This window comes from Pseudomyrmex gracilis, unplaced genomic scaffold (assembly GCF_002006095.1).
Source record: "Pseudomyrmex gracilis isolate BER0280 unplaced genomic scaffold, ASM200609v1 scaffold_20, whole genome shotgun sequence".
Classification (NCBI taxonomy): Eukaryota; Metazoa; Arthropoda; class Insecta; order Hymenoptera; family Formicidae; genus Pseudomyrmex; species Pseudomyrmex gracilis.
The window spans coordinates 521,909-537,174 of NW_018020604.1; the positions used below are offsets into that span (position 1 = coordinate 521,909).

Sequence of the window (15,266 nt, forward strand, 5' to 3'; positions counted from 1 at the left end):
GATTCCGAATTTCTTAGAATGACTCTTCAAGTCATCAGCAGGATATTTCCATAAGTTGATACACACACACGCTTTGCGTAGTTGCATGTAATAGAGTATTAAAAAAATAAATCTCTCTCACATCACGAGATAAATATATATATAATTTATATAATAATTGTTTTTTTATACATATGTATATATTACATTTTGTATACGTGACATTAAATTACATTTTTACATGTATAACATTTTGTATTTCTACATGTATAACAAGATCGCAATTTTATTAAGGGGAAGAAAAGTGAGAAATGATCCTTTGCATCTTTTATAAATTTTCGGGCGCAAATAATGCACACTCGGGAGCTGTTGTAAAAGTATATAATTTAATATATTTCTTCGTAAAACTTATTGTTTTATGTATGTACAATAATGTAGAAATATATATCTGTTATATAATAAATCTTACGTTGTTATAAAAATAATATCACAGTCTTCAGGTACGGCGCTTCACACACGAGATCCTCGCGAATTCTGAAAACAAGAAGAACGCACGTTAGACCATTACAGAGCGATGAAAATTATAAGAGGAAAAAACGTATAAAATCCCACAATATTCCTATAAATGTAATGAGTAGAAAAATAATAAAGTGAAAAAATTGTTGTTGAGGTTTATTGTGTATTTTTTTTTTTTTATGTATTTGATATCACCAGAAGAACAAGTCACAGTTACAGTCTCCGGAAACATCATTCGGTACAGTCAATACAGTGTGTGTTTAACGCACGATGATACAAAATTGTGTATCCATTATAAAACGGGTAAAATGTTCACGTTTGTGCGTCAATCACTAGGTGTATAGCGAGTTTTCGAGATGGTGGATATCAAGTATATGTCGTTTTTTTCTTTTTTTTTTTACCGGGAAATCGTCTTTCACTTCTATTACCGGGAAGGCAAGTTTGTATTGCTCCTTTCTTCCTAACTATTTAAACAATATCATATTTATGCCGGTGTATATGTGTGTGTGTAAGTATGTGTGTGTATGTTCTTCTCATTTACTCATATATAGTACATTAATTATTTCCAAAACAAGATATACCCATACATTACTTAAAAAACCATTTTAATCCTGGTAACATCTCATATTGTACTCTTTCTTTGTCGTATTAAAAATTTCTTAGCTATATATTGTAAAATTAGGAAACAATAATTTTTTCGATAAACTTAGTTTTGTTAAATATTATATTTATATAAGTATGCATATAAATTTTTTATATAAATATATATTTTATAAAAAGTAATTTTAATATGTTTGCTTTTTGTAAGCACGTACACATGGAACGCATGCAGCGAAATTCGTTGAAGTCTTATTGTTAAAAATTCAAGCGATCATATCTTGTGTAAAAGATGTAAAATTCATATAAGCGTTTCATAATTTTTATTATTATGAAATATCAAGAAAATAAAATATATATTTTGATAAACATGACATGTATGTACGAGACATAATGTGACATTACAACGTACGCGATGTGACTTCTTCTTATTAAAAACTAGAGTTTGATTTGATGCGGGTATACATACATTTTACAGCACTTTCTGCAACAATTATGCACGGCAATAAATGTTTGTACTGGTTTCGTTTTTATATGTTACTTAAAGGATATACCTTGTTTTGAAATTCTCCACAATCACGTCATTCATTTGAAACTTATCTTCAAGATGTTGTTGAAAGTGTAGTATAAAGTACAAGTAATTTGTTTAATTTTTTGTTTTCTCTCTGTGCACGCAATGTAACTAAAAGAAAAGTACACAAGTTTGATTGTAAATAAAATGTCTCCCTGCTCTCTAAATCTAAGGCACAGGTTTATTAAAAGCTTGTGCGAACAGATAATATTAACAGCATCATACTCGATCTTACTTCTACGACCAAAACATTGAATTCTATTTTTCAATTGCGTTTTCTTTCTTCGCTTTGTACATATAAAATAAAACTGTATGTACACATTACAGAAAATATACATACATATATATTGTAATTTTGTTACAATTGAGCGATTACAACCGATAATATACTTTACATGCTAAGTACTATATCGGTTTTCATACTTACAAAATTTCAACTTTATTAATTTCGCGATTTAATCAAATTTTAAATAGACATCGAAAACTCATGATGAGAGTTGTCGTTTATTATCATAAACACTTCAGTGGTCGTATTCATAGTCTGATCTTGTATTTGAAATTGTCTTATTGATTGTGTGTGTGTTATACACACAAGCGTAGTAAAAAAGACAAATATTTTAAGACCGATTTATATACAGTTTTCATACCATAAAATTCAATGCGTGAACTGTCACATTTGTTACTGTCATTCTTGTAGAAACTTGTTAACTTTGTTACGTCTGTTAAATCCTCATAGAAATTTATTTCATTAGTAGTAAATTTCCGTAAAAAGGAAGAATAACTAATCATTAATTCGCTCGTGAAATTGTCAAGAAATTGAGTTGAAAGGCCGATCCGAGCAAGTAAAATACAATTTGGTCGTGTATCACAAAAAGTCTTTATTAAATAACACAGACGTTTCGGTCACTTGTTTGGACCTTCTTCAGTGTATACAAATGTGATTTGAAAAAGATAACACGCGAGCAGACAGCATCCAAAACAGTCAGCACAGGACACTGTGTACATATGTGTATTGACTGTTTTGGATGCTGTCTGCTCGCGTGTTATCTTTTTCAAATCACATTTGTATACACTGAAGAAGGTCCAAACAAGTGACCGAAACGTCTGTGTTATTTAATAAAGACTTTTTGTGATACACGACCAACTTGTATTTTACTGCTCGGATCGGCCTTTTAACTCAATTTCTTGAAGAATAACTAGTTTTTTGTAGCTCCGACCTGGATACAGCACGGATACGGAACGTCTGTATGCAAATCAGTCTTTATTCTACAAGAAATGAATACTTAGCCCTAAATGAAAAAAATAAAACTTAGATTTAAAAAAAAAAATCTAATCTAATCTTGCAAGGATTGATTCGGGATGTAGACTGATACGCCTCATACGTCAAGATAAAGGCGCGGTTTGTTTTTTCCCGGATTCTTGCAAAGTCCTATTTAGAGGGAATAAAAAATGCACTCGGAAAAGGATGTTTTCGCGGTCTACACGCTTCTTCGCACAGCAAAAAAAAAAAAAAAACTATCAATCGTTCAACCGTTCGCACAGGCCTCTTAAAGTAATAGAAATACGGGACGTTTGCGCGCGCAAATGTAATTGTGTATGAACGAATGTTTCAACGAACATGTAAGGACAAAAAGTAGTAAAGTAGTAGTTCAACGTTTCAGTAATGTAGTTAAAGTTGCGCGAACGTAAAACAAACAGTTAAATATATATAGGTAGGTAGTTGGAGCAGTTATCCCTGGATGCAGGCCCTTGACGTGGTCAAGTGAGTAGTCTTTAAATTCGTCTCTTTTTGTTGCGTGCGTCCGGCTTGTGTGTACCAGTCAGTCTGTGAAGATAAACAGCAAAAATTACATTTTCACCTGCCGTTTTCTCCCCCTGCCCGAGGAGGAGGTGAAGGAGGATGATGAGGTAGAGAGAGAGTAACAACGTCGGGAGGGTGTATTACTACTATCACAAAGAAACGCCTCTCTTTTCCTACGCACTGCACTACTCTCGTCTACTACTTACGATATACGCATTCTTATCAAACTCGTCTAATTTTCATCTTCGTCCATACGAAGCCGCTTTCGACGATCCTCATTTCGTTCTTCCGCCTCTAACACTTTTAACCGAGAACCACAAATTTCTTGTCCGTGTAAGACCTAAGATCATATTTTTGTATAATTTAAAAGATATATTACAGATCTTACGAGAGAGGAGGGACCATGTCTTGGATATGCATTCCTAGTAATAAATTAAGAGAAACAAAATGACGATACCTCAATGGCCTCGTTTGCGCTGGACTCTGTGGCATATTTCGCGTAACCGCAATTCTTTCCAGGTAACATATATACGTCTATGAGATTTCCAAATCTACAAAATGCGTCTTTCATTGCGTGAATAGGCGGCACCGGCGGCCCGCACACAATGAAACACCTCTTGGCCACTTCGGCGTCAATACTTGCCATTGGTTGCACCGGTGGTAACTTGTGGTTGACGCACAAGTGATCTAAACCTGGAATGAGAAACGCAAACAACGCTTCACACACATATATTATTTTGTTTTTGACGCGAAACTGTTGGATTTACTCACTCGGTGCTGTCAATCCCGCAGCTTGAATTAACGAGGTAGCTTGAGCAATAGTTTCCGCGAGATGTGCCAAGTCTGTTTTCGCATTGGCAACATTGCCGACCGTTGAGCCGCTGGGTTTTAACATGTTTTTCGGTGGCGCGCTTGTCAAATCAGGCTTAACAATCATCCGATGACCAGGTGGATATTCAAAACCGTGAAATTTTTCGCGCGCGTACGCTGCTGCGCTTGGATTATTGTACACGACCACAGCCTGACCTCTGTACGGCATTCTGTATCTCGTATCTGGCTTCAAGTGGCAATAGTCCATACCGGGCACTATATCAAACAACTTCCACAGTTGATCCTGATTCAATACCGGATGTGCAATCACCTGCAGACGCGTGTAACCATCGGGATTGGGATAATTTGCTGCAATTTCCAAACTAATGCTACTCTTGTTGAAGTTTGACGAGATGTAAGAAGGTCCACTGTCACTGTACGCTGCGGAGAGGCCGTTGTTATACTTCACATCGTTGTGATCGGGTTTTGGCCTCTTTGGTTCTGCAAATACCGCTTTGTACTTTCTGTCGCATTCTTCAAATGCACGTGCCGCACTGGACACCTTTTTAAACTTCACATAACCAAAACCCTTCGACTCGTTCGTAAGGCGATCTTTCACCACAGTTACGTACTCAATTGGACCGAATTTTGAGAATTCCTGTTGCAGCTCACTGTCAGTCATTGATTTTGGCAATACACAGAACAAACGAACCCACCTCTCTTCCTCATTTGTCTCGCGTACCGAACCTTGATCCCGGCTGTGAAATGTCAAATCAATATCAATTGTAAAATATCAAATACAAAGTTGACAGAACAGATCGAATGCGCAACAGAGCTTGGAGACTCACTTGGAGGCGATCATTACTTTGATAGGTCTACCAACGGAACCCAGCATCTTGCCATTCATCTCTTCCAGTGCAAAAGCTGCCTCTGACGTTTTGGAGAATTTGATGTACGTAACGCCTTTAAATTGACATGACAGATTATCAAATACAACAATATCAGAAGTACAATTCGGCAATATCGGTACATTTACTGATGACACACACAACAAAAGCCGAGAGAAACGACGGAGGAAATCCCAGGATTAAGAACAAGATCGTACGATGCGTCAAGCAAGGAGCGTAATGTATTTTAATGTTTCTATAGTTTTCACTTATCGGTTATTAAATTTTCATTCGCGCTAGAGAGATATTATTACCTTTATTTTCACCCGTGTTGCGGTCTTTGACCACCCAAATGTCTTCGATTTTGCCGAACTTCTCGAACGCTTTCCTGAGGTCGTCCTCCTCCAGACTCTTGTGGCAGATAACGAATAATCGTGAATTCGGCGGATCATCATTTTTCGAGCGCAGATCAGTCTGGGAATAATATGAATCTCGTTCTTTATAGTCAGCCATTTTGCTCAACTGAAACGCGAGCGCTCCGCGAGCGCTACCGCGAACCGTCTATCGACATTCAACGACCACAATCGTCTACGGTTCAGAGTCTGCGGCCCCAGGAAGGAACTCCCGTGCTCTCTCTCCCTTTCATGTTCAACAATTTTTTGCAACAACGCGCATCAAGACTGTTCTCTTCTTTTTAATATTGCGCTGCGTGTCTTTTTGTTTTTTTTTTTTAAATCGTAGATCCTGTACTTGAAATAAAATCGGGGATCGACGGTAGAATCAAAAAAAAGAGAAAAGAAGAGAAAATCGCGCAACAAAACGGCAGGTGAAATAAATAGACCTGCGGGCCTGATGTATATTTGCATCTGACATTTAATGTGACCGGATGACTCGAGTCTTTTTGCTCAGATTCTACGTTTTTTTTACTTCTTGTGAATAGAACAGGTAAAGAATGCAAAAACGATCGAGACGAGCAATCAACGAGATTGCACCTGATCGAGGTAAAATATTTTTTTAATTTAATTTATATAGCGATTAAAATGCTATTAAACTACTTTCGCAGCAATATGTGCGCAACTTTGTAGTGATGTACTTTTTTTTTTTTGTTTTCCTAAGAAACTGTTATGTGTGTGCACACACCAAAATAATAATGCAATTGATTTTCCCTCTTTCTTCAATTTTTAGATGCTTTATAAAATCTAGGAATTTTACATTTGTTTAGATTACAGTACCAAGTTATAAATAATGAATTACATGTAAGTTCTTATATACATATATGTGCGCATGTGTGTGTTGTAAAAGAAACCGACAACGTGTTGGAAAAATATAGTGTGGCTGAAAATAAACACATTCCTTTAAAAAAAAACAAACTATGATAAAAACACGATCGACGAAGAAAGCTCGAGGTCGAACAGCGTTATTAAAATAACCGGTGATGAAACTCCGATTATATCTGAAAGAAAGAATTAATAATTTATCAAGTAGTTTGTGTGTTCTCATCGATATATATATTCATCGCTTCTCGAACTGCAATCAAATGTTCTAAAAGTACGTAATCCAATAATAAGTTTAGAAGCCATGAATTTCTTTGCCATTTGAAATCGCGTTACAGCAGAGAGCGCACATAAAAAAAAAAAAAAAAAAAAACTGGATTGCGGAATTAACTTCCGAGTCTCTCGGTTTCGCAAGTGCGGAGCGTCGGCGCAATTGAAAGTGTCATGCTCCAATATCTTTGTGCGCTTGCCAGAGAAAGAGAAATACAGTAATGACGGGTTTGCCGTAATCTGGCGTTTCACTGATTTACTAGCTTTCTTGCAATTTTCAGTTTCCTGCATTATTAACGTCAATTTCAACGACGTTTCCAAGCGTCGCGAAAGATTCGCTACCTATCACGAGCGACAATTTTATTATCATTTTTTTGAAAGTAAAAAGAAACAACAAGAAACGGAATTAATCTGCAAATGTTACCGCGCGACCGCTCGCCTAAAAGTCATAGTGCCGCTCTACGCGGCATCTCTCTGATTATATAACTTCTGCTTCCAAATCGAGGAGTTGCTCGAAATATCTACCTGCATGGAACGTGCGTCGTCACGCGCGCGCGCGTGCTCACACGCATAAAATTGTAACTCGAAGTAGATCTCTGAAACAACTCAAGTCAAATAAAAATTCAGTATGCGTAGTTGTTTTTACGTAGGAGATTCTTTTATATTCATTCCTTTCCACTTGTTTTTTTTTTTTTTTTTTTAGATAACAATCCATACACGTTGCACTTAACAGTTGTATGTACATATTTATAATTTTTCAACATGTTTCTAAAAGTTTTCAAGTAGTTTATAAAAATATATTAAGCAAGAATGTATGTGTGAAAAAGAATCTGAGATATTAAAATCTATATACGATGTAATCAACACATCGTTAACAATATTTCGTATCCATCAGTAACGATATTTACACACAATCTATTCGTTAAATTGTCTCACATATGTCAACTGACATTACTATGTAAACTTGCTCAACTTCGATTACGTCAAATGTTACTGCTCATTTAAATATTGCTAAAGTTTGTTTGAGACGTAGCTCGGCAATTTTCAAGAATCCAGGTGAATTCTTAAGAGAGTACTGGAAGAGTCTGTTGTATCGACCAAACGAGCAGTTGGTAGTTTTAGACTTATAGTTTTCAATCGGTCAAATCGCTCCGACAGAGATCAATGACGTCAGTTCGGCAATTCGACCACTCATGTCGCTTGATTTTTGTGACGTTATTAATCCTCCCGACTCAACCTGCGACTAAAACGCTATTTTTGTAAACTACGTCAGATCTAACATAACCTTTTTTCACACTTGTTTTTTAATCACACCGCTTGTAACACCAGGTATGATACATACAAACGATTCCGAGTAATCTCTTAAAAATTATTTGTTATTCTACGATATCTTTCTTGTATATCATTTAATTGTTTGTCATCCGGAATAATAGTATGTTCCCAACAACTTTTATGCATCATACGTAGAAGCGGATACTTTTCCACCGTGTCCGGTCCAGTTGGTATGAATGAACTTTCCTTCCTGACCAAGCAATTCGTAAGTATGAGCCCCGAAATAATCGCGCTGGGCCTGCAGCAAGTTCGCCGGCAATCGACCAGTTCTGAATCCATCGTAAAATGCCAGAGCCGTTGACAAAGCGGGAGTTGGTATACCCATTGTTACAGCGGCACTCACAACCACCCTGGCACTCGTGTGATATTCGTTCATAACACGAGCAAAGAAATTGTCCAACAATAAGTTGGACAATTTTGGATTTTTGTCATACGCTGCTTTTATATTTCCCAAAAATGAGCTGAAAAGAATATTTAAAGATAAAATGCAAACTACTTTGTAAACTTGCACATATTTAAGACGTTCTTGTTCATTCTAAGTCCTTGACACATTTTTTCTTGTCATTTACTTAAAAAAAAATAAATAAATAAAAGTTGCATTGACGTGACACCGACTTAGTGATGCGTTTAAAAGTCGCGCAAGTTACGAAAAACTGTATGTAACTAGCTGTAATTACCTTCTTATAATACATCCACCTCGCCACATCAATGCTATTCCACCATAATTTAGATTCCAATTGTGGACCTTGGCAGCTTCTCTGAGCAACATGAAGCCTTGCGCGTACGAAATAATTTTTGCGACGTACAGAGCGTTTCGCAAGTGTTCTAAAAACTTTTTCTTATCGCCTTTGTATACTGAATCCGGACCCGTCAGCACTGCGCTAGCTTCCACGCGCTCATTCTTCAGCGCGGACAGACATCTCGAGAACACCGATTCGCCGATTAGCGTGACCGGCACGCCGTAATCTAGCGCTGCGATTGCTGTCCATTTGCCAGTGCCTTTCTGGCCTGCTGTGTCTCTGATACGCTCGAGCAAGTAACCTTTCTCGTCCTTGTACTTGAGTATATCGCGCGTAATCTCAATCAGGAAAGATTCGAGAACATTGTTGTTCCATTCATCAAATACCTTGCTCATCTCGCCCTGCGTGAGCTGAAGGCCGCTGCGCATCAAGTGATACGCCTCGCAGATGATCTGCATGTCGCCATACTCAATGCCGTTATGCACCATCTTGACGAAGTGCCCAGCGCCAGTCTCGCCGACCCAGTCGCAACATGGCTCTCCGTCAGCTTTTGCTGCTATCGACTACAAAATAAATAATAATCTGTCAGTTACATTCGAAGCGGGAGGACGTTTTGCGTCCTGTTGCGTAATACTGACGGTGACTGCCATTTCCGTCTCTCTTTTTCTCATACTGAATATCTATGTAGCGTATCTTTTTTCTTATCCATATTCTTCATGATCTTGAATAGATCATTATTTTTTTGTTCAGTGACAAAGCTTGACATACACACATACAATGACTTTCTAATTTTAAAACTTTGACAACGACAATTTTAATTTTAATTTACACTTCGTCTATGAAAATTCAGGAGGGATTGTTCAAATAAAGTATTCCACTGAAGATGGTTTGAATAGAATAAACCGAAACGTTTGGATTAATCACATTGATTTAAAATTATTTGCACAACATCCTGCACATAGGTTCAAACTTGCCCGAGATAAACAAGAAAGTTTTTAACATTATTTTTTTGTAAGTTTTTATTAAAACACTGAAGAAGATCCCATAGTGGATCGAAACGTTAGTTAAAAATTTTTTTTAATCTTCGAATTATAAAAGAATTGTACCCGAACATCTGGTGTTAGCTTGTTATTGCCATTTCCTTATTTCTTGTTAACAAAATAAATAAATGTACAGTGGTATAAATGAGATCTCACAGACTTGTTTACAAACAAATAATAGGCTAACCTAACATAAAATACTGGAGAAGAATATATAACATTATCATACCTGGAAAATAGGTTTAATATGCGGCCACGCCTTGGGATTGCCACCTGGCATCAAGGATGGCCCATATCTTGCACCATCTTCTCCTCCACTAACACCAGTACCCACAAAAAGAATTCCTTTTTGCTCCAAGTCTTTCGTGCGTCTCTCGGTATCTTGATACTCAGAGTTGCCACCGTCAATGATAATGTCTCCAGGAGAGAGAAGAGGCACCAGTTGCTCAATGAATGCATCCACAGCTGAACCAGCTAAAGTGTATCACCCATATTAATACAATGTGAACATAGTTCAGTGGATGTTCAATCATGATAATAAAAAGATAGTGTACCTTTAACTAACATCATTACTTTTCTCGGACTCTTCAGTGTACTGACCATCTCCTTCAAGCTATAAGCACCAATTATTTTTGTACCTTTAGCTTCATTCTCGAGAAACGATTTAACTTTGTCCGTGGTGCGATTGTACGCGCATACAACAAATCCATGATCATTCATGTTCAGAATTAAATTCTGTCCCATGACTGCCAACCCGATGAGGGCGATATCTGCTACCCTGTAGAATATAAAAACAAAGTATGTATATTACTTAAAAATAATTCGCGTATTTTCCCATATATTACAACGTCATTTAAATGTCATTTTAAACAACAAAATGTAAAATATTTACTACACACAAGCATGAACACTTTTCTCTCTCTTTCTCTCTCTCACACAAAGCATATTCTATAATTGCAGCAATAGTTTACAATAAACTAAAATAAACTCAACATGTAAATATCTCTTCGTTTATTCAATAACAATAGTTCTATTTCTTTTCAACGTTTTATTCATCCGAACATTATGAACTTTGTACGCAAGTAAACCTTGAAATAAATTTATTGTTTCACGCTGTTGCGCAAAATATACTTACGGAGTGCTCATGTTTGCGATTGACAGATGTAATTGATGAAGATATACTTAGAGACAAATGTACTAAAATCTAAAAAAGATATCAAAGCAAAGCCCAGAGAGCAACAAGTGGTCGCTGGTCTCGCCACAATCGCTACTCATGAACGTATATTGTTCGGACGATACTTTGCTGAGTCAGCTGACGTCTCAACGACCAATCGCGAGGCGCACGCAAAGTCGTCAGACAAACGATGGCAGCATTTCGAGACCTCGTCGTCTCGCATTTTGCTCGCCAACGGTTAAAATCGCCATTACGATGATGCAGCGATACAACATAACATGCGCGATACTATCGATACTTTGTGACGCAAGCGCGCGACGTTTATCTAATCTGCAGTTACAACCGTGAAATCGGATGATTTTTCAAATTCTCTTCTTCGAAAACACACCAAATCATTAAAAGCTATATTATTCTGAATTAAATCATCGTTTAAAATCTGAAGAATAAATCTGTGAAAAGGAAACGTTCTCGAACGCGTGATCTAAATGAAATTATTTAATAATTGACGCTTTCACAAAAGACACTAACGCGGTTTCATCCCGAAAATCATTTTCAGAAATAAATGAAGTCACGGGTTTTTCACCATTGAATTAGCGCTAATTTATGTTGATTAGAACAATTTGATTTTAGTTCTTTAACTTCCTCAAAATCTGAGCACATCAACACCTGACTGGCTGAAAGAAAAAAAACAATGTTTTTCCTTCTGAGAAAAGGAAATGACAACTCATTATCGCACGTGCTATTTCCGAAAACAGCGAACTATAAATTTGATTACGTAGTAAGAAATATTAATTAGCGCTAAATTCAATTCTTCAAAATTGTTTTTTTTTATCGGAATCGAAATATTTTTGTTTATTATCTTTTACAACACTTGAGACAAAATGCCATTTGATTTTACACGGTTGCTTACAGAGAAATTGCAATTTTTTATAACGCACATCTCTTGCAACTTTGTTTTTATGTGATTGTATACTTTTAAACAAAAAGAAAGGAAGATAACGACGTATTGTCGTTCGAACTGAATATTTGAGCAAAATAATAATAGAGTTCATGGACACGTGCGTACGTCACACGTTGGAAGCCCTTCGCGTAACACACTACAATTACAGTGTTAATGCACGACCTTGGCCAGATCTTATTTTCTTTGACGTTCCAGTTCTAATCGATACACGTTTCGCTACGAGAGAGATGTCGTCTTTAATGACAGCTTGTCATTTATATTCATCTTGCATTATTTAGCGGCAGAATGGAAATGCTATGATATCAATAGGCTGTCGCTTTTAATTGTAAACGGCTTAGGTAGTCGTTATGTCAAAGATCCCCGTGTTAAAAAATACGCAATTCTTTGTGCGACAAAGAACGAAATGGTGGAGGGAAATTGTAGTCGTTCGCATGATGTCGAGAGCGAAGCAACTCTCCGAAGATACCATGGAGTCCGCTCGAAATTATTATTACGGTATTACGAGGAAGATGCTATCGATATCCGGCCAATGGCCTTATCAGAAAAGAAGAGCGAAGGTGTTCGGAGTGACTTTGATCACGTCGGTCACGTTGTCTCTCATCGTTCCACAGGTTGCGCGTTTTATATATCTCGATAAATAAATTAAATAAATGAAACGCACGAAAAAACAAAAGTTCGATTCAAATGGAACACAATTGGCGCAACAATTTTTATCGATCTGCTAGTAATGATGTTTCTAGGTGTGCAAATTAATTTACTGCGACAAAGACGTGCAATGTATTTTAGGAACTACGCCATCGTTTCTGTTGACAAATATGATTCTGTTAAAGCTGTACACGTGCCAATTCAACAGTAACAAGGTAAGCTACGATGTGAAAACGTTTGTCACACGTTGATTGTTCCGTATTCGAGATGAACAATCTTTTACTCTTCCGAGATTTTTTCGTTTGGGCCACGTTCGATCGAATTTTTCTTACCGCAAAATTACTTTTAGATTAGAAACCTCACAGATCAACTGACTGACGACTGGAAACAATTAAGAACACGGGAAGAGTTCGATATTATGACGAAGTACGCCGCGAACGGCAGACAGATCTCTTTGATATATTCGTGTAAGGATAAACTGCTCAATATTCTCTTGTTTCTTTTATGAAGACTGATGTTTTTTTTCTTTTCGAGTTTTTTTGTACGAATTGGAAAAGAACTTAATTTTGAGGTCTCGAAACGTATGTGAGATTTTATAACAATAATCAATCACACACTGCGAGCTTTTCGAGTAAAATAGCTTCTATTGCCCTTTTCCTCTTTGTTATTTAAAAATTATTATTAGACTTAATTCATCAAACCTGTATTTAATTAATTTCTCTGTATCTTTCTTTTTATCATAAATAATTGTTTTGTTTGTTGTAGTCTATTGTTACACGGCTTGTGGTCTGTTTGTATGGATCTCTGTTACACCGCGTTTGTTAGATATCGTGATACCTCTAAATGAATCGCGCCCGCTGATACTGCCTTACGAGGCGCATTACTTCGTCGACGACAACGAGTATTTCTTTCATATTCTCATTCACAGTTTTGTGAGTGTGGAAGTGGGTATAACGGGAGTGCTCGCGCACGATTGCATGCTCATAACTTACATCGAGCACACGTGCAGCGTCTTTGCCGTGGCCGGGTGAGAATTGTTCAACAGAAATTTTAATACTCATTTATTTTGGCCGTGTCAATAATAAATTACTGCAAGAAAAATCTTGCAAACTGTAATTGCAAATAAGCGTGAATTGACGGATGATACATTGTTTATTTGATAACTCAATGTCAAAATTTTACACGCATTTTGTCAGTGATTAAATGGAAATAACGCGGTGTAAATGTTAAATGTATATGTGCAGATTTCGCTTTGAGAACTTGCACGACAACAAAATCGACAAAAATATCGATGTAAGAAGCAACAGTTCGAGTAAAATTTACAATCGGAGAATAGGAGTTTCCATGCACGCGCACTGGCGAGCTTTACAGTACGTGGATGTAAATGTGTTTAAATAAAAATTTCTACTTAAATTTGCGTTTAAATAAAAAATTATACTTGCAAGTATAACAAATGAAAAAAAAAGAACCGTTGATATATATCGCTGGGAAACACTTAATGTAAGAGAGATAAACTCACAATAGAGTCAACAGTTTTTCAAAATCAGATTATCTCTCTTCGATGAGCGCAATTGGTCGATAAAAAAAAAACACAATAAAATTGTCTGCTCTTATTGGCCTCGTCGTTTGATTTGAAAAATCGGAGAATTTTTATAGCGAGAATTTTTCCACAGATTCGCGGATCTTCTTGAAGATACCTTTAATATAACGTTTGTCTTACAAATAGCGATAGTTTGTTTAGGGATGAGTATTACTTTGCTGCAAGTACGTATGTATTTTAAGAACGTGACAAACTGTACGTATTGTTGCTAATATGTTTGTAATTATTATTAACGAAAGATTCGCGAGAAAATTAAAATGTCATGTCATTTGCTCGCGTAGATCGCAATGCAAAGCAATGATGTTATGGAAGCCGCGAGATACGTTGCGTTTATCATTGGTCAACTGATCCATTTATTCTGCTTCAGTGTGCAAGGCCAGAGACTGATAGATCACAGCATGGAAATGCGCGACAAGGTGTAAGAGAATAATTTTTAATTACGAACGATGTATTAGATTACGTTTAAAAGGTCGAAGGATCGATTTTATCACAACTGCGGATCGTTGTTGATCTCAGTTGTGATCGGTCGATTCGACCAGATCAATCGATCACTTCCGCCGAGTTGCCAGATCGATTAAGTTAATGGGGATCTGATAGAAATAAAAAAAAAAAAAAAAAAAAAAAAAAAAAAGAGAATTGATAAAATGTCAATCGTTTTTGCACAAAATTTCAGATATAACTGCACTTGGTACAATATACCGGTGAAATCACAAAAATTGCTCTTACAAGTGATGAGAAAGAGTCTTCAGCCGAATGTTCTGACCGCTGGCAAGATCTATGTGTTTTCCTTGAAGAGTTTCACTACGGTAAGAAGAGGATGAATGTGATATCATATGTCGAGAATCTTTTTTTTTACGAGTCATTTAAGAATCGTTCGTTCTTATTTTGTTCTTGAAGATCGTACAAACTTCGATGTCGTACTTTACCGTACTTTCGTCCTTCCAGTAGTAATTGATGACGTCAAGAAATAGTAGCGAGATAGTATTTCTGTAAAAGAAATGACAAGTAAAAGAATAAATAACTTACGTTGCAGAAGTATAATCTTTGAAAAATCCACGCGTGATATCAC

General features: G+C 36.6%; 3 protein-coding genes across 5 annotated transcripts; 1 reads left to right on the forward strand and 2 right to left on the reverse strand.

Annotated features, from left to right (window-relative positions):
* Window positions 1-202: 202 nt before the first annotated feature.
* Window positions 203-7,244, reverse strand: LOC109851760 (RNA-binding protein 45). Of its 3 annotated transcripts, none has more exons than XR_002249932.1 (6): window positions 5,476-7,244; window positions 5,123-5,237; window positions 4,236-5,032; window positions 3,922-4,157; window positions 3,523-3,804; window positions 203-513 (listed from the first exon to the last, which is right to left on the reverse strand). XR_002249932.1 is itself a non-coding variant. In XM_020422152.1 (6 exons), the coding sequence occupies exons 1-5, from the start codon at window positions 5,672-5,674 to the stop codon at window positions 3,697-3,699; spliced, it is 1,455 nt and encodes a 484-aa protein (XP_020277741.1). In that variant the 5' UTR covers window positions 5,675-7,244; the 3' UTR covers window positions 203-513; window positions 3,671-3,696. The 3 variants fall into 3 exon arrangements, 2 of the variants coding, with proteins under 2 accessions (XP_020277741.1, XP_020277740.1); XM_020422152.1 differs by having other exon boundaries at window positions 3,671-3,804; XM_020422151.1 differs by lacking the exon at window positions 203-513 and adding an exon at window positions 2,752-3,488 and having other exon boundaries at window positions 3,671-3,804.
* A 129-nt stretch (window positions 7,245-7,373) lies between these two features.
* LOC109851761 (6-phosphogluconate dehydrogenase, decarboxylating) lies at window positions 7,374-11,232 on the reverse strand. The gene is made up of 5 exons (XM_020422153.1): window positions 10,953-11,232; window positions 10,372-10,595; window positions 10,047-10,291; window positions 8,715-9,340; window positions 7,374-8,498 (listed from the first exon to the last, which is right to left on the reverse strand). The coding sequence occupies exons 1-5, from the start codon at window positions 10,961-10,963 to the stop codon at window positions 8,156-8,158; spliced, it is 1,449 nt and encodes a 482-aa protein (XP_020277742.1). The 5' UTR covers window positions 10,964-11,232; the 3' UTR covers window positions 7,374-8,155.
* A 1,154-nt stretch (window positions 11,233-12,386) lies between these two features.
* Window positions 12,387-15,175, forward strand: LOC109851735 (odorant receptor 13a-like). Its single transcript, XM_020422095.1, has 9 exons — window positions 12,387-12,563; window positions 12,693-12,812; window positions 12,947-13,064; window positions 13,363-13,624; window positions 13,842-13,967; window positions 14,271-14,361; window positions 14,479-14,615; window positions 14,871-15,003; window positions 15,095-15,175. The coding sequence occupies exons 1-9, from the start codon at window positions 12,387-12,389 to the stop codon at window positions 15,143-15,145; spliced, it is 1,215 nt and encodes a 404-aa protein (XP_020277684.1). The 3' UTR covers window positions 15,146-15,175.
* Window positions 15,176-15,266: the final 91 nt, after the last annotated feature.

Bases quoted from the DNA above. Each gene is read 5' to 3' on its own strand.
- LOC109851761 (XM_020422153.1), bottom strand. The intron at 9,341-10,046 runs GTATGATAATGT...TTTATTTTGTAG, and splicing joins ATATTAAACCTATTTTCCAG to TCGATAGCAGCAAAAGCTGA. The intron at 8,499-8,714 runs GTAATTACAGCT...TATTCTTTTCAG, and splicing joins GGTGGATGTATTATAAGAAG to CTCATTTTTGGGAAATATAA.
- LOC109851760 (XM_020422152.1), bottom strand. From the start codon at position 5,674: ATGGCTGACTATAAAGAACGAGATTCATATTATTCCCAGACTGATCTG. The intron at 5,033-5,122 runs GTGAGTCTCCAA...GACATTTCACAG, and splicing joins AAAGTAATGATCGCCTCCAA to CCGGGATCAAGGTTCGGTAC. The intron at 4,158-4,235 runs GTGAGTAAATCC...TTCTCATTCCAG, and splicing joins TGCGGGATTGACAGCACCGA to GTTTAGATCACTTGTGCGTC.
- LOC109851735 (XM_020422095.1), top strand. From the start codon at position 12,387: ATGTCGAGAGCGAAGCAACTCTCCGAAGATACCATGGAGTCCGCTCGA. The intron at 12,564-12,692 runs GTTGCGCGTTTT...TGATGTTTCTAG, and splicing joins TGTCTCTCATCGTTCCACAG to GTGTGCAAATTAATTTACTG. The intron at 13,625-13,841 runs GTGAGAATTGTT...GTATATGTGCAG, and splicing joins AGCGTCTTTGCCGTGGCCGG to ATTTCGCTTTGAGAACTTGC.